The sequence below is a fragment of the Myotis brandtii genome, unplaced genomic scaffold, assembly GCF_000412655.1.
Source record: "Myotis brandtii unplaced genomic scaffold, ASM41265v1 scaffold561, whole genome shotgun sequence".
In the NCBI taxonomy this organism is placed as follows: Eukaryota; Metazoa; Chordata; class Mammalia; order Chiroptera; family Vespertilionidae; genus Myotis; species Myotis brandtii.
In genome coordinates this window covers 1,613,780-1,631,586 of record NW_005370085.1, presented here as the reverse complement: position 1 = coordinate 1,631,586, position 17,807 = coordinate 1,613,780, and the positions used below count along the sequence as shown (strand labels likewise).

At 53.1% G+C, this 17,807-nt stretch overlaps 1 protein-coding gene across 1 annotated transcript; it reads right to left on the bottom strand.

The window, feature by feature from the left end:
- Positions 1-3,531: 3,531 nt before the first annotated feature.
- Positions 3,532-17,317, bottom strand: RCCD1 (RCC1 domain containing 1). The gene is made up of 7 exons (XM_014549624.1): positions 17,165-17,317; positions 15,065-15,163; positions 14,185-14,358; positions 13,643-13,672; positions 4,747-4,837; positions 3,618-3,637; positions 3,532-3,575 (listed from the first exon to the last, which is right to left on the bottom strand). The coding sequence occupies exons 1-6, from the start codon at positions 17,211-17,213 to the stop codon at positions 3,631-3,633; spliced, it is 450 nt and encodes a 149-aa protein (XP_014405110.1). The 5' UTR covers positions 17,214-17,317; the 3' UTR covers positions 3,532-3,575; positions 3,618-3,630.
- Positions 17,318-17,807: the final 490 nt, after the last annotated feature.

Genomic DNA, 17,807 nt, shown 5'->3' with positions numbered 1-17,807 from the left:
CAGGGGAACCACAGGGAGGCCTTGTCCTCAGGCAGGCGGCCACTGACAGGCACTGAGGACAGTGTCAGGAGCGAGGTGTTTGCTCCTCTGGGTTGTGGTGAGTGCTACATGGTAACTCTGCTCTGCTGTGCGCCTCTCAGCGTCACCCCATCAGGCACAGTGCCTTCTCTCCAACATGACTGTTCCTGACCTTTGCCTGAGGCAGCCTGGGTGTCACACCCCCTACACTGGCAGTGCAACGACTGAGCACCTACTGTGCGCCAGGCATTGAGTGTGTGTGTGTGTGGGGGGGGGGCTGCAGGTTGAATGTGGAAGGTATAGATGCAGAAAGCACATTCTCCAAACCAGAACAGCCTTTGGGATACTGTCATTAAGCTCGTTAAGAAAATCCCTCATTCAAACCTGGACTCTGCACCCCACCCCTTCCTCCTCTGTCGTTCATGCACACACGAAAGATTTGGGCGCAAATACCATATACAGATGACATATTATGGGATTGTACACCTAAAGCTGTAGATTTTATTAACCAATGTGATGACAAATTCCATTAAAAAAGATTCAGGTGCAGGCGTGTGTGTGACTGGGAGCACGCTTCAGGGGAGTGGCCCAGGACAGCGCAGTGAGTCCCAGCACACCCCACACGCACTTTCTCCTGTTTCAGTCTCTTCCTCTTCTCCTATTCTCTCTTCCCTCCCTCTCTCTGATCTCTCTTCTCACTCTAAATTCCTATTCTTTTTCCCCTTTCGTCTCACTGTCTCCTCTTTCTGATCTCTTTTCTCTCTTCCTTTCTATCCTCTCCCTCCCTCAGCTCAGTGGTCTCTCTTATCTCCCTCTGATCTCTCTTCTCATTCTCAACTCTGAAATTCCTATTCTTTGTCTGATTGATCTTTCTCTTCTCTCCCTGTGAACTCAGTCTCCCTCTATTTTTTTCCCTTCCATCTGATTGATCCCACTCATTTAGCTCAGTTGTCTGATTTCATCTCTCATCTCCCTGTCTCCTCTCTCTTCTTACTCTAACCTCTCTTCCTACCCTCTGAGCTCAATCAGCACTTTTTCTCTTCCCTCTTTGATCCCACTCATTTCTCTCAACTGTTTCTCTCCCTCAGCTCATTCTCTGTGATTTCATGCTTCTCTCTCAGAATGGTCTCTGCTCTCCCTCAACTCTCTGCAATTCCTGTTCTTTCTCTTCTCTCCCTGATCTCGATCCAGCTCCCTGATCTCCCACTAGATTCCACTCATCTCTCTGTCCAAGCTCCCCTCTCAGCACTCTCCCGGTCTCCCTCTTTCCCATCTTCACTCTGACTCTCCCTGTTACCTCTTCTCACCTCTGAGCTCAATCATCTCTGACCTCCTCTATTCTCTTCCCTCTCAGTTATTTTCTCATTCCCCTCTAAATTTCAGAGCAATTGTTCACCCTCTTTCTGAACAATCGCCCTGAAATTCCTGTTCTCACCCCTTTCCCTCCCTCAGCTCACCTGTCTCCCCAATCTCACTCTCATCTCCCTCAATGTTCTCCCAGATCTCTCTTCTTATCCTCTCTGCTCACCCTTTCTCATCTCCATGGTCAAGTTTCACCCCGCTTTTCCCAAAAATACTTCCCACCAAGTGGACGTGGGGCAGGCACGTTACCTGACGGGCTGCGGCTGAGACGCAGAATAGAAGGGACCAGATTTCCTCCTGCCGAGTGCCAGCTGCTTGATGCGAGGGCTTCTTCTCAGACTCACCTCTACAGAAGCAGAGCCACAGCCGTCAGCAGGGAGACACGCCACCTGACCTCTCCCACGTGCACGTGAGCAACACTCGTGTTACCAAATACAGACAGGAGCTTGACACGCCATTGGTTGAGACTTAACCCTCTGAGTGCCAACCAATAGCCTAGGAACCATGCTAAAATTGCCAAGGCATTTTTGCTGATTTTACAGCAGTTTAGGAAAAAAATTATGAATCGCAAGTTAATGAAGTTACATATTCAAAAACTTAAGGGCAGAGCCGCCTGGCTGGGACTCAGGACCCAGAGACGGGCAGTGAGTGCCCAGAAGTTCCTCTTTGCTCCTCGGGTCCCATGGGTGCTGGAGAGGCCGACACCCTGAACACACCCAGAGGTGCGGCCAAAACTGCCCTCCGAGAACCGGGAGACCTGCTCTGCCCAGGCAGCTGCCAGGAAACTGCCCCTCAGCACAGGAAGTTGGGACTCTAGACCCCAGCCCTGCCTGGCCATAATGAAGACCCACCTCCTTCCCCGTGTCAGCACATGGATAGGTTTTTAAATTGTGAAATATCGCCCTGGCCAGTTTCTCAGTGGTTAGAGCTTCGGCCCATGCACCAAAGGGTCTTAATTCCCAGTCAAGGGCACGAACCTCAGCAGGAGGCAGCCAATCAGTGTGTGTCTGACATCGAAGTTTCTCTCTGTCTCTCCCACTCCATCTAAAAAATAAGTTGTGGAATATCCACTCAATGACATATTATTGCTCAGTAACAGAAAGGGATGAACTGACACGTGAACAACACGGGTAAATCTCAAAACCACTCGCCAGGTGCGCGAGGCCAGACAGAGCCCCTCCCGTGGGTTCTCGGCCCTCGGAGCTGACGGTGCTCTCTGGCTGTAAGAAACAGTCGGGACCTGAGTCAGACCCAACCATAAAATTATTTTCGTTGCTACTTCATAACTGTAATGTTGCTACTGTTATGAATCATAACGTAAATATCTGATATGCAGGATGGTCTTAGGTGACCCCTGTGAAAGGGTCGTTCGACCGCCAAAGGGGTCGAGACCCACAGGTTGAGAACCGCTGGTTCTAAATACTTTGTAAAAACTTACTGATGTATATTATATATTTTGGACTTAGGAGAACATAGATCTAACCACAGCCACAAATAATAATAGAAGTAATGAGACAATTAACCCTTTGAGTGCCAACCAATATCCTAGGAACTATGCTAAAATTGCCAAGGCATTTTTGCTGATTTTACAGCAGTTTAGGAAAAAAATTATGAATCGCAAGTAAATGAAGTTACATATTCAAAAACTTAAGGAAACCTTTACTACATTGACATATTAAGCAATATCATCATCACTAATAAAAATAGACTTAGAACTGGATGCCATTTTGAAGCTTTGATAGCGCTTCTGGCACTTTTGGCGAAAGACAGGAGGAGCGCGATCGCGCTCCCCAGCACTCGAGGGGTTAATTGTTGTAGCAAAGATAAGTGGTGGGTGATATGTGGCCCCAGCGAGGTGCAAAGAAGGTGGCCCACCAGCCTGTCACCTCAGTGTCAGGACCGGCCACCATGAGGTACAGTGACTCTTAAAATAATTTAAATATTTCAGTTTATGTGTATATTACATATATTTATATAGAAGTAACACCTGTAAGAATAGTATTAAAGCTAAAATGTTAACATGTTTACAGGATTTGAGAGTTATAGGGTTACCAAGTGATCATTAAAATTTTGGCTTCTCTATTTTTTCTACCATAAATATCTTGATTAAAAAAGGAAGTCCATGATAATTTTTAAAAAGGCCACTCACCACTCAGGCTTGCTGGTGTGCGTGTGCGCTGGGGGCCGAGCGACACCAGGGCAGGAGGGTTCCACACCCCACAAACCAGCAGCGACACCTGCTCCAGGGACTCAACATCTGGATCAGGATCAGAGGACCCAGAGCACAAGGATTATTCACAATCACTAATAATCAATTCCCAGTTAGCACGTTAGAGAGACAGCTCCTCAGCCCACAAGTTTGATAACATCAGTGCTGGCCAGCACGCCCACACGTCAGAGTTAAAACGTATGTTTCTGGAAGCCACTTTACAGCAAAGTTAATTCTTAAAATGTGTGCATTCTAATACCCACAAACGTCACTGCTTACAATTTATTCTGTAGAAACACTTGCACAGACACGTGTGTGAAACCCAAGCACCAATAATGAAAGACGGAGCCTTGACAAGACACACACGTGCTCCTCCCTAGTATTCCTGTATGTTACGTGCAGCAACTGTGAGGAGGACAAGGGCGGAGAGCAGAGGCCGCCTGGCTGGGACTCAGGACCCAGAGACGGGCAGTGAGTGCCCAGAAGTTCCTCTTTGCTCCTCGGGTCCCATGGGTGCTGGAGAGGCCGACACCCTGAACACACCCAGAGGTGTGGCCAAAACTGCCCTCCGAGAACCCGGGACGGGTCACAAAAGACAGGGGAGACCTGCTCTGCCCAGGCAGCTGCCAGGAAACCGCCCCTCAGCACAGGAAGTTGGGACTCTAGACCCCAGCCCTGCCTGGCCATAATGAAGACCCACCTCTCCTTCCCCGTGTCAGCACATGGATTTTAAAATTGTGAAATATCGCCCTGGCCAGTTTCTCAGTGGTTAGAGCTTCGGCCCATGCACCAAAGGGTCTTAATTCCCAGTCAAGGGCACGAACCTCAGCAGGAGGCAGCCAATCAGTGTGTGTCTGACATCGAAGTTTCTCTCTGTCTCTCCCACTCCATCTAAAAAATAAGTTGTGGAATATCCACTCAATTACATATTATTGCTCAGTAACAGAAAGGGATGAACTGACACGTGAACAACACGGGTAAATCTCAAAACCACTCGCCAGGTGCGCGAGGCCAGACAGAGCCCCTCCCGTGGGTTCTCGGCCCTCGGAGCTGACGGTGCTCTCTGGCTGTAAGAAACAGTCGGGACCTGAGTCACGAAGCCCACGGAGCAGGGAGAGCTGTCTGGGGGGTGGGGCGGCCGCACGGGTGTCACTCACCTGCCCTTGATCTGCCGGTGCAGCAGCCGCCCGGAGACCTGCTTGTGCTCCGGGGTCTCGGCCACAGTCCTGGTCAGCAGCCTGGGATGCCCTGCAAGGCGAGCAGCACAGGGTCCCTCAGACACGGCCGGTCCCTCAGCCGCAGGGGCCTCGGGGCTGTGGACGGAGGCCTAACCCCAGGGCCCAACGTAACGGCTTCTCACCACTGTCAGAGGCTACAGAGCACGTAAGCCGATGGAAGTGTGAAATGTTCCCCCAATAAGCAGTGCTGAGCAATGAACTGCTCACCGATTACCGCTAACACATCTGTGCACCTAGTTGGTGGCTCTTGTATTTACGATTAAAGTGACAATGCTGATGGGCCATGTGAATGCTGCGATATAGTTAAAGATAAATCTAGCCACATCAATTTTCTAATACAAGCTGCTCACGGGAGGACTGGTTTTAACAGTTAAAAATGACTAAAATGAGTGGTACCCAGCTGGGCGTGGCTCAGTGGTTAAGCACTGACCTATGAACCAGGGGGGCAGGGCTCAATCCCCAGTCAGGGCACCTGCCAGGGTTGCGGGCTCGGCGTGCAGGAGGCAGCTGATTAATGATTCTCATCATTGCTGTTTCTCTCCCTCTCCCTTCCTCTCTGAAATCAATAAAAATATACTTAAAAAAGAAAGAAAAGGAGTGGTGTCAGCAGGAATGTGGGTAAGGAAGTCTACAAACTGCTCCATAAGGAATGAGAACGCTGGCAAAAATGGCCAAAGTCAACTTCTCCAGACTCTGGACACTAACCCATGTGCGACAGTCCAGGGAGCATTTATTCAAAACGGCCGGCTCTCAGGACGGCGGGCTTTGTGGACCGTTACCCAGCTTGTCCCACCCCCTGCCCCCAGCCCCAAGGAAGCCTGAGAACCAGGGGCCGCACCACGTGGAAACCAACAGCCTCAGCCCATTTGCGAGGCACCAGGAGGCAGAGCCCAGTGGTGGGCAGAGAGCAGATGGAAGGAGCCCGGAGCTCAGAGCTCAGGGCATTGCTGCTTGAGAAACAGTGAAAGAGGAAAATGAGACCCGCCCCAAGGAAGCCTGAGAACCAGGGGCCGCACCACGTGGAAACCAACAGCCTCAGCCCATTTGCGAGGCACCAGGAGGCAGAGCCAGGTGGTGGGCAGAGAGCAGATGGAAGGAGCCAAGAGCTCAGGGCATTGCTGCTTGAGAAACAGAGAAAGAGGAAAATGAGATCAAGGGGGCGAGTCCCGGGGCTGGAGCTTGAGGGGCCTGTGGGGAGTGGGAGGAGGGGCAGAGAAGGCCCGAGGACTGCGAGGTTCAGGGGAGCCCAGCTGTGCTCCCTGTGAGGCCACACCAGGGCGCAAGTGTTCCATTAACGACTGGCAGCTGGACTTGCAGCCTGACCCACAGGCGGCCATGCATGGTCATAATTGCCTTAGGGGAGCCCCCAAAGTGGGGAACCCCCAAACAAGGGGCCCCTGGCTATGGAATGGAGTTGGTGGAAGACGGAACTGGCCTCCTCTGTCCCACAGGCAGCTCCCCCAGCAGCCCCTCTGCCTCCTGGGGTGGGGACACCTGTGCTCAGCTGCCTCGACTTACTCTCACGAGAACGCAGCTGCTGCTCCTGCCAAGGCAAGTCCCGGACTGTGCGGGATGCATCTAATCCTGTCCCACCAAAGGGAAACAGGCCTGGTCAGGGTCAGCCAACACATGGGCAGAGCCAGGCTCCAGACCCGGGGGAGTGCTCCCCACCGTCTCCTCCCTCCCTCCCTGCTCTCAGGGTGTGAGCTCTGCTGGGGGCCCCCTTGCAGGCTGGGGAGGAGCCCTCATGCTTGATGTGCACACAGACACTCCCTGACAGACACAGTCACCCGGACACACCCTGGCTCATGCGGACCCTCACGTGCCCATGCAAGGGTGCAGGGAGGGATGCCAGTCCAGACGGTCCGCCCCCGTGGCCACTCACGGCCAGGCTCCAGCTCACTGTCCCTCCCCTTCTCTGTCCCTGTATCTCCATTTTCAGCTCAAGAATCACACCAGGCATCCCTCCCGCACCCGTCTGCCCCAGAGGCCGGAACGTGCCTCACGCTGGGTATACACTGACCCCCCCCCCCTCAGAGACCAGCAGAGCTCTAGGCTCAGGGCCAGTCCCCTGACCCAGGAAGGCCCAGCAGGTCCTGAGCCCCTAGCCCTGCCCAGGACCCTCTGAGGACCAGGAGGCAGGGGCTGGAGTGGGGAGGAGCCAGCCCTTCCTGGGAGAGGACACTGGCCAGTCTCTCACCTGCCGGTACAGGACGGCCCCTTGAGCACCGCCTCCCACGGGGTGCTAGGAGGGGGCATGTGTTACGTGGCCACAATCGCCCACGTGCACCTGCATGGGCATCCCCAGAGGTGCACCAAGGACTGGCACCCCTTCCCACGCTCTTCCCCCACCTGACTCCCCCTCCTTTGCCATCCATCTCAGTGCGGGTCTTCGGGGTCAGCACACCAGGCCTGTAGGTGGCAGTGCTGAGAGCCTGCGGGACATCCAGCACCCGTGTCACCTTTGTGCCTGTCCCGACCTGTCATCCCCCAGCGCAGACAGCGACTGCCTCAGCACCACCTCCAGGGAGGCCTTAGCCCCGCAGCTGAAGCAAGGAGCAGAGATAAGGCGGTTCCATCCCAGACCCAGACCCAGACCTGTGGTCTCTCCCCTCAAGTCTTCATTATGGCATCTGACCTTTGACTTTTGACCTCCCAGCTCCAATCCTTGCCCCTGATCACAGTGTTGGAGACCTGACCACCTCCAGACCTCCCTGGTCTCCTTTCTCCAACCTGACAGCCCAGCCCCTCCTGGGAGCCCTGGAGGACACCAGCTCTTCCCCGTGGGGTGGGGTTGCTAACTCCTGTTGGGACCCCTTCGTGGACCCAAGTCCCAGGCTGCCCTGGGGCGCACGGCAGGGTGGCCACTTCCCCAGGAGCCTCAGCGTCCCGCCTGGCAGTCACCACTTCCCACACGGCGGCACCTCCAGCTCTCCCCTCCCACTGCCGAGATCAGCTGCCACCCAACAGGGTCATATTCTCGGGGTTCCCGGGGAACCGGGCCTCCTGCCTGCCCGCCCCACAAAGAGCAAGGAGGAACGTGTGGGGCAGTGGCAGTATCCACAGAACAGAAAGCCAGTGTGGACACCATGGAGCTAAAGTCATAGTTCAACTACTTCCCAGCAGTGTCAACACCGCACACTTGTTATCAAGACAAAGAACCCAAAGGGAACTCACCAACCAGGCGGGACCGGGGCACAGTCGCCAGGCCCCGGGTGGGGAGAGATCAGCACCACGGAGAGCGGCAGGAGGGACTCTCCTGCACACACCCCCGCCCCACCCAACCCCGCCCAGAGAGAGAAAATTCACGATGGTAAAAAGGGGCAACCTACAGCAGATATAAGCATCCCAGATTTCTATGTACCTCACAGTGCATACAAATAAAGTCAGAAATTGAATCAAAAGGAGAAAGATATATTCACAATCTTGGTTGGATTTTCAACACATTGCAGACAGATCATGAGAATCCTTGTGTTTTCTGTTCTAAGGCTTGTGGCCAATCAGGAGAATACTTTAAAAAGATAGTAGCTTGTAAGAACATGTAATAACTTCAAAATGCAATGGGTATTTAATTTTAAAGCGTGCCTTTAACATTTATGTAAAACGTTTTTTGTACTCGTTCCATAGAAATTTATCTGGCTACTGGGTAAAGCTAGCAATGAAACTACTGGTCCGCAATGTGTTAACACTGCCCTCTCAGCACCATGAAGAACAGGAATACTAAACAATTAATTAGTTAACAACAATTAGTGGCAATAAAGTAGATAGCCTGGAGGCAATGGACAAATTTCTAAAAACACACAAACTACCAAACCTGCCTCCAGAAGAAAGAGGAAGGAAGGAAGGAGGGTGGGGGGAGAAGGGGCCCTAACATGAGGTGACGGGAAGTTCTGACTTCGGGCGGGGGGCACACGGTGCCACATACAGATCTGATAACGTGGAAACCACCAGTAAATTCAAATTTAAAAATAGATCTAAAAAGAAGAAGAAATAGGCAACCTGGGCCCTGGCCAGGCAGCTCAGTTGGTTGGAGTTTGTCCCGATACGCCAAGGCTGTGGGTTCACGCCCCAGTCAGGGCACAACAAGAAGCCACCAAGGAATGCATAACTACGTGGAGCAAAACGCACCAATTAAACGACACGGGGTTGCTGGATCGATAAGAAAACGACCCATGGCCCTGGTTGGTGTGGCTCAGTGGATAGAGCGTCGGCCTGTGGACTGAAGGGTCCCGGGTTCGATTCCGGTCACGGGATGCTCGGGTTGCGGGCTCAATCCCCAGTGTGGGGTGTGCAGGAGGCAGCCAATCAATGGGCTCTCTCTCATCACTGATGTTTCTCTCTCTCCCTCTCCTTTCTTCTCTGAAATCAATAAAAATATATTTAAAAGAAAACAACCCATGTATATGCTGTCTACAAGAGACCCACCTCAGGACAAAAGACTCACAGGATGAAAGTGACGGGATGGAAAAATTTTCTCATGCAAATGGAAATGAAAAACAAGCCGGAGAAGCAATACTTATCTCTGAAATTATAATACAAGTCGAAATTGTCTTCCTTTCAATCCAGAGCCATATAAAGAAGGTGCTGATTAAGTCTTTTCAGACATGCCCACACTTTAAAAGAGAATTTCTTCAACCATCTAAGTGCTAGAGATTTTCACTCTCCCTGAACCAACCAGTTGTACAATAGAAATACTCCACACTTTCCTGCCCAGTGTGTGAAGTAATGAATCACTGATTATGTGATTGTTATATAGTCACTTAAACACTAAATAACTTTTAAAATAACTGTTGTAACAAAGTAGATGTTTCTCTCTCTCCCTTTCTCTAAAATCAGTAATAGTAATAATAATAATAATAATAAAAGGAAATCTGAATAGACCTGTGACAAGATTGAGTCAGTACTCAAAACCTCACAACAAAGAAAACCCAGGACCAGATAGATGGCTTCCCTAGTGAATTTTACCAAACATTTTTAAAAAAATTAACACCAATACCTTTCAAACGCTCCCAAAAAACTGAAGCCTGGCTGGTGTGGCTTGGTGGTTGAGTGTCAACCTATGAACCAGGAGGTCATGGTTCGAATCCTGGTCAGGGCACATGCTTGGGTTGTGGGTTTGATCCCCAGTAGGGGGCGTGCCAGAGGCAGCTGATAAATGATTCTCTCTCATCATTGTTTCTATCTCTCTCCCCCACTCCCTTCCTCTCTGAAGTAAATAAAAATATATTTTAAAAATAACTAAAATGCCCTGACTGGTTTGGCTCAGTGGATGGAGCCGTCGGCCTGAGGACCGAAGGGTCCCGGGTTCGATTCCAGTCAAGGGCATGTACCTTGGTTGCGGGCATATCCCCAGTGGGGGGTGTGCAAGAGGCAGCTGATCCATGATTCTCTCTCATCACTGATGTTTCTATCTCCCTCTCCCTCTCCCTTCCTCTCTGAAATCAATAAAAAAATATATATTTTTTAAAAATTACCACATGACCCAGCAATTCCACTTCTGGTATACAGCCAAAGGAATTGGAAACAGGGTCTTAAAGAGATATCTGGCCCTAACCGGTTTGGCTCAGTGAATAGAGCGTCGGCGTGCGGATTGAAGGGTCCCAGGTTCAATTCCGGTCAAGGGCATGTACCTGGGTTGTGGGCACATCCCTAGTAGGGGGTGTGCAGGAGGCAGCTGATCGATGTTTCTTTCCCATCAAAGTTTCTAACTCTACCCCTCTCCCTTCCTCTCTGTAAAAAATCAATAAAATATATTAAAAGAGAGTTAGTTATCTGTACACTCACGTTCACAGCAGCAGCATTACTCACATCAGCTAAAACATGGAAGCAACCCAAGTGTCCACTGACTATGAGCAGATGAGCAAAATGTGGTCTCTACATGCAGTGGAATACTACACGGGCCCCAAAAAGAAGGAACTTCTGACACACGGCACAACATGCACGAACCCGAGGGCATGATGCTAAGTCACAAGAAGACAAGTACTGTACGATTCCTCTCACGTCAGGTACGGGAGTAGTCAAGTCATAAAGACAATATAACGTGGCTGCCAGGGGCCGGGGGCGGGGGGGAGTTATTGCTTAACAGGTAGAGCGACTCCGATTCACAAGCTGAGAGATACGGGGATGGTGGCTGGTGTCCACACAACAGTGCGAATGCATTTAACACCCCTGAACTGTGCACTAAAAAGTGGGAAGCGATAAGTTTATTTTGTAAGTATGTTTTTATTGATTTCAGAGAGAGGAAGGGAGAAAGGAAGAGAGATGAGAGAGAATCATGGATCGGCTGCCTCCTGCACGCCCCCTACTGGGGAATCGAGCCCGCAACCCGGGCATGTGCCCGACTGGGAATCAAACCGTGACCTCATGGTTCATGGGTTGATGCTCAACCACTGAGCCACCCTCGCCAGGTAAGTGGTAAATTTTTTTTTAAAAATATATTTTATTGATTTTTTACAGAGAGGAAGGGAGAGAGATAGAGAGTCAGAAACATCGATGAGAGAGAAACATCGATCAGCTGCCTCCTGCACATCCCCCACTGGGGATGTGCCCGCAACCCAGGTACATGCCCTTGACCGGAATCGAACCTGGGACCCTTCAGTCCGCAGGCCGACGCTCTATCCACTGAGCCAAACCGGTTTCGGCAAGTGGTAAATTTTTGATGTGTAGTTTAACTCAATTAAAAATAGGTTGAAATGACCATCAACCCAAGAAGATATAACTGAGGTTTACGCCTCAATGGAAGGCCAGGTGTTGCTAATGAAAATACGAGACACAGAGGAACATACACAGCATGACTGCATTCACCGCAAGTCGAGAAGCAGACACACTGAACTACGTGGTACAGGGAGCACACAGGGCGGCACAGCCCTCAGTAAAAGCAGACGCCCGGCACGGAGATGACCCCAGTGGGTCCAATCCTGGCGCTGCCGCAAAATCACCAGGGCGGGGGGGGCTCGGGAGGAGGTCTCGAAGCTCTCAAATCTACCCCCGAGGTTCTGATTTCACCTTTGTTTTTTTTAAATATATTTTTATTGATTTCAGAGAGGAAGGGAGAAAAAGACAGAAACATCGATGAGAATCATGGATCGGCTGCCTCCCGCACACCCCACACTGGGGATCGAGCTCACAACTTGGGCACGTGCCCCAACCAGAATCAAACCGTGACCTCCTGGTTCAGAGGTCGACACTTAACCACTGAGCCACGCCGGCCGGGCTGATGTCAGGGCCTTTGATGCTGGCCCTGAGCACCCGTTTCCAAAGCTCTCTGGGTGTTTCCAACCCGAGGACCAACTTGAGAACGCTGGTCTAAGGGGAAGCCACCGAAAGGCCTTGATGGGCAGAGGCGGGGCCCCGGGGGCCTCACAGGTGGCGGCTTTAAAACTCTACTGTGCTGGGCACTCACTCCATGCCCTTGTCTACGTACATCAGCTCTTCTGCTCCACTGCGTAAACGTAGGTGTTCCAGGGCCCACAGCGCACCGCCGTTACTTGGAGCTGCTTATCCACAAAGTATTCCACCCGACGGGGCTGGTCCCAGCTGGTGGTGTCCTGGTGGCCGAGCTGTCCGTACTTCCCTACAGGGAAACGAGACCCTTGGCCATGCCCTCCGGGGGCCTTCTTTGGGGCTGCTCCCCGCCAACCAGGAAACCAGCCCCTGGGTGGGCCTCAGCCAGCACCTGCGGCGTCTGCTGTGAGTTCAGACCAGCCTCCGGCCAGCTGCCTCTCAGGACCCCAGGGGTTCCGAGCCCAGTGCCAGACCACAAGGTGTTTCACAGACGCTGGCTAACTATCCCCCTAAGACAAACAGTTCTCCAGAAAGGCAGACGGGCCCCGGCCAGTGTGGCTCAGTGGATAGAGCGTTGGCCTGCAGACTGAAACGTCCTGGGTTCAATTCCAGTCAAGGGCAGTACCTCGGTTGCAGGCTTCTCCCCAGCCCGGGCCCTGGTCGGGACTTGTGCAGGAGGCAACCAATTGATGTGTTTCTTTCACATCGATGTTTCTCGCGGTCTTTCCCTCTCTCTCCCACTCTCTCTAAAAATCAATGGAAAAAGATCCATATCCTATATAATAAAAACCTAATATGCAAACGGACCAAACAGCAGAATGACCGGTCGCTATGACGTGCACTGACCACCAGGGGGCAGATGCTCAACACAGGAGCTGCCCCCTGTTGGTCAGTGCGCTCCCACAGGGGGAGTGTCACTCAGCCAGAAGCCGGGCTCATGGCTGGCGAGCGCAGCGGCGGTGGCCTCTCCCACCTCCACGGCAGGCGGGCGGTAAGGAGCAAGGGGTCCTGGACTGCAAGAGCCCCGGAATGTGAGAAGGCACAGGCGGGGCTGAGGGAACCCCCCACCCCCGCCCCATGTACTTTCTTCATGCACCGGGCCTCTAGTGTATATATATATAAAAAAAGAAAGAAAGAAAGAAAGAAAAAACATTTAGGAAAAAAAGAAGGAAAGGCAGATGGGAAGTACTGATACCGTCTGAGCCGAGTGCCTAGCCCTGTTCTAGAGACAGCTCCTCCGTCAGGCCCTCCCACGTGCAGGGGCTCGGCCCTGCCCTGCCCTCCCGCTTCATGCACCGGGCCTCTAGTGTATATATATATAAAAAAAGAAAGAAAGAAAGAAAGAAAAAACATTTAGGAAAAAAAGAAGGAAAGGCAGATGGGAAGTACTGATACCGTCTGAGCCGAGTGCCTAGCCCTGTTCTAGAGACAGCTCCTCCGTCAGGCCCTCCCACGTGCAGGGGCTCGGCCCTGCCCTGCCCTCCCGCCCCTCCCCCTGGTTTACCCATCGCAGAGGCAGAGCCTGACTTACCCCAGCCCCAGGTGTAGAGCTCCCCGGTCCCTGCAACCAGAAGGACAGTGGGGCGGTCACCGTGCTGCCTGACTCGGCAGCCGTCCAGCTGGCCGGCCACCAGCCCGAGCCGCACACTGCACACCGAGGGGCGGACGGAGCACCACTCAGCACGGGCTTGGCTCTTTCTAACCAGCCCGTCCCGGCTGGTCAAGGACCCGCCCTGAGAACGGTTGCCCTCCCCACCCGACTGCCTCACAGCGCCCCCTACTGGGGATCAAGTAGCTCAGCTACTGAGCTCGGGCGACTGCACAGCTGGCCGGGCGGATGCTGCTGCCCGGTGACCGGAGGCCCGGGGTCTGCGCCTGTGCAGAGGCCGCAGCACCAGCCTCCAGAGAGAACCCACAGGGAGGTCGGGGCTCTCTGTGCTGAGGCAGCTACTCTGCACGATGGTGGTGTTTTAGGGGACACACCCGCCTGCAGCCACCAGCCAGAGAGCGGGCGGACTGATGGGCGGTCCAACGTCCTGCTCCACCCTGAGCTGGCCCACCGGGCGCACTCACTCGTCACCACGGCCGTGTGCCGGGACCCGCAGCTGGCTGTGACCGCGTCCGAGCCCAGGGGCAGGTCCAGTAACGCCGGGAAGGGCTGCACGGCGATGAAGGGGGCGGCAGCTCCATCCTCAGTCCCCGCTGGTCCCTTGACCTCAGAACCGTCTTCCCTCAGTGCAGTGGCTTCAGAGAAGGGAGAGCGAGGATGGCAGCTTCCGAAGCTGGTGCCCGGCCCTCGCCCCAGGAAGTGCTGCAGTGCACGGGGTGCGGGCACCAGCCTCGCTGCGCTCACCCTCCTCCCCTCCCGGAAGGGACTATGTCCCCTGTGCCCTGGGTCCCAGGGATGTCACGTGTCCCTTCTGAGTGCTGTAAGCTCTCAGGCCAGCCTGTGGCCAGGGGTCAGGAACGACAGAAACGTGTGGGAGTCAAGAGTTGAGATCCCCTGGCCGGGAAGCTCAGTTGGTTAGAACATCATCCCAAACGCCAAGGCTGGCGGGTTTGATCCCTGGCCAGGGCACGTACAAGAATCAACCAATGGGAAAAAAAAGAATCAACCAATGGCCCAGCGGTGTGACTCATGGTTGAACGCTGACCTATGAACCAGGAGATCACAGTTTGATTCCTGATCAGGGCACATGCCCGGGTTGTGGGCTTGATCCCCAGTAGGGGGCGTGTAGGAGGCAGCCGATCAATGATTCTCTCATTGATGTTTCTCTCTCTCCCTCTCCCTTCCTCTGAAATCAATAAAAACTTATTTTTTAAAAAAAGAATCAATCAATAAATGCATAAATAAGTGGAACAACAAAACGATTTTCTCTCTCTCCCCCTTCCTCTCTCTAAAATCATCAATCAATCAATAAATTAATTTTTTTAAAAAATAGCTGAGACTCACCTTCCCCTGCGACTGTCTCTCTGTCCTCCGCCAGCCCCCTGGTGGGCAGGGCCAGCTGCCCCGACTCGTTCCAGCCCCAGATGTAGATGTCCCCCGTCTCTGAGAGAGAGAAAGGGGCCCATCAGACAGGCTGGGACGCCCTCCGCCTCCTAAGCCCCTTGCATCTCTCCAACCCCCCTCCACCCACTCGCTCTCTGGGGACAACCCTGCCCCAGGAGGGTGCCTCCTCGGGACCAGCAGTGTCTGTCTTCTTTTATTTTAAATATTTTTTAAATTAATTTCAGAGAGAGGAAAGGAGGAGAGATACAAACATCCATGAGGATTGGCCGCCTCCTGCACACCCCACACTGGGGATCGAGCTCGCAACCTGGGCATGGGCCCTTGACTGGAATCGAACCCGGGACCCTTCAGTCCCCAGGCCGATGCTCTATCCACTGAGCCACACCAGCTAGGGCAACAGCGTCTGTCTTAACAGGGTCCCTTCCCCTAAAGGGCCTTCGGGTCACACTTTTCTTTCTTCTTCTTCCTTTTTTTTTCTTGTTAATCCTCACCTCCATTGGTTTTTATTATTATTTTTATTATTATTATTTTTTGATAATCCTCACCCAAGGATATTTTTCCACTGATTTTTAGAGAGAGTGGAAGGGAGGGGGAAAGACAGAGAGAAACATGGATGTGAGAGAAACGCATCGATTGGTTGCCTCATGCACACACCCAGACCAGGACCAGGGGTCAAGCCTGCAACCAAGGGACATGCCCTTGACCGGGAATCAAACTCGGGACCCTCAGTCCACAGGCCAACGCTCTATCCACTGAGCCAAACTGACCAGGGCCCTCCACTGGTTTTTAGAGTGGAAGGGAGGGAGAAACAGAGAGAGAAAATCGATGTGAGAGAGACACACTGATTGGTTGCCTCCTGCACGTGTCCAATCAGGGCCAGGGATGGAGCCAGCAACCAAAGTACACACCGTTGACGGGAATCAAACCTGCGACCCTTCAGACCGATGCTCTAACCCAGCGGTTCTCAACCTGTGGGTCGCGACCCCTTTGGCGGTCGAATGGCCCCTTTCACAGGGGTCGCCTAAGACCATCCTGCATATCAGATATTTACATGACGATTCATAACAGTAGCAACATTACAGTTATGAAGTAGCAACAAAAATAATTTTATGGTTGGGTCACAACATGAGGAACTGTATTTAAAGGGCCAGAAGGTTGAGAACCACTGCCTTAAAGGAAGTCTCTTGCAGGCCCTTCCTCTCCATTTTCCCTTTGTTGCTAAATCGTCCCCCCCCTCCCCCCTCACACCACACACGTGCACACGCTTTAGAAACGGGTCCCTGTTCATATGCCCTGGGCCCAGCCCACCTGCCACTGGTCCTTCTCAAAGCTCGCACCCTGCCTGCCGCCACATCACTATCGTTTGTCGGCTGTAGCAACAGCCCCGGCGCTAAAAATTCACTAACAACAGTAGCTAATGGTTATCAATATCGATATCGAGGGCTTTCACCTGTGCCAGTGTTTTAAGCTCTTGTCCAATAGAATCCTTTAAAGCTCAGAACATAGAGGGTCTATGACAACAGCCCCCTTTACACAAGGTTCCCACTTTCGTCACGAGAGAACTGGAGGCACAGGGAGGCCAAGCGCCCTGCCCGAGGCCACAAAGGGCAGAGTGATGATCTGAACCTGGGACGTCTGGTTTGAAGCATCCCGGCTCCAACCAGGACACCAAACTTACGCCTCAAATTCCTTCTGGACCCCAAGTGTGAGCCTTCCACTGGGCTGCTCCCAGCGCCTGCTCTGTTCCCAGCATCTGCTCTGCTCCCTGCAGCCCAGTAGCTCTTGGGCCTGGCTGCCCACCCAGCCCATTACATGAGAATGAGGGGGAGGGGCAGGCTGGCACAGGTGGTTTACAGAGGCCCCAGGAGATGTAAGTAGCAGCCAGAGGCCCAGATGCAGACCCTTGAGAAAATCATCGGCTCTGAGCCCGTCAACAGCCCTGGGATCACGGGCACCTGGACCGCCCGCCAAGCGGATGGGCTTCCAGCCCCAAGTGAAACTCCTCATTGGGGTCCCAGGTCACCACCACGGCTCACTCACCCCCTGCATCCTCCCTGCGGGCACGAGTCCACTGTGAGCCACACGTCATGGCCACCTAGACACCTGCAGCCTTTTCCTCCATTCTCCTTGCTCCACGCCCTGCATTCTCCTTCAGGGGGCATTTTATTTTTTTACATTTAATTTATTTTTATTGACTTCAGAGAAGAAGGGAGAGGGAGACAGATAGAAACATCAATGATGAGTATCATTGATCAGCTGCCTCCTGCACGCCCCACACTGGGGATCGGGCCCACAACCCGGGTATGTGCCCCGAGAGGGGAATCGAATCATGACCTTCTGGTTCATAGGTGGACGCTCAATCACTGAGCCCCGCCAGCCGGGCATCCTCAGGGGGCATTTGAGAAAGACAGCCCTTGCTGGGGGCGGATGGACAGGGTGGTGACACCCCTAACAGAAGCCCAAGTGTGAGCGGGTGACGGTGGTGGCAGAGGAGCGCAATTTGAGAGGCTTTCGGGGTCATGAATGAGCGAGCTGATGGATGTGGGAGGAGCCTGCAGGACTGGCGAGGCCCCCAAAACACTGGGAGAGGAGGAAGGCTTGAGTCACTCACCGCTCACACACAGGGAGTGCCAGCCGCCCGCGGCCACCTCGGCCATGCGCAGGCCCTGCAGCGCCTCCAGCA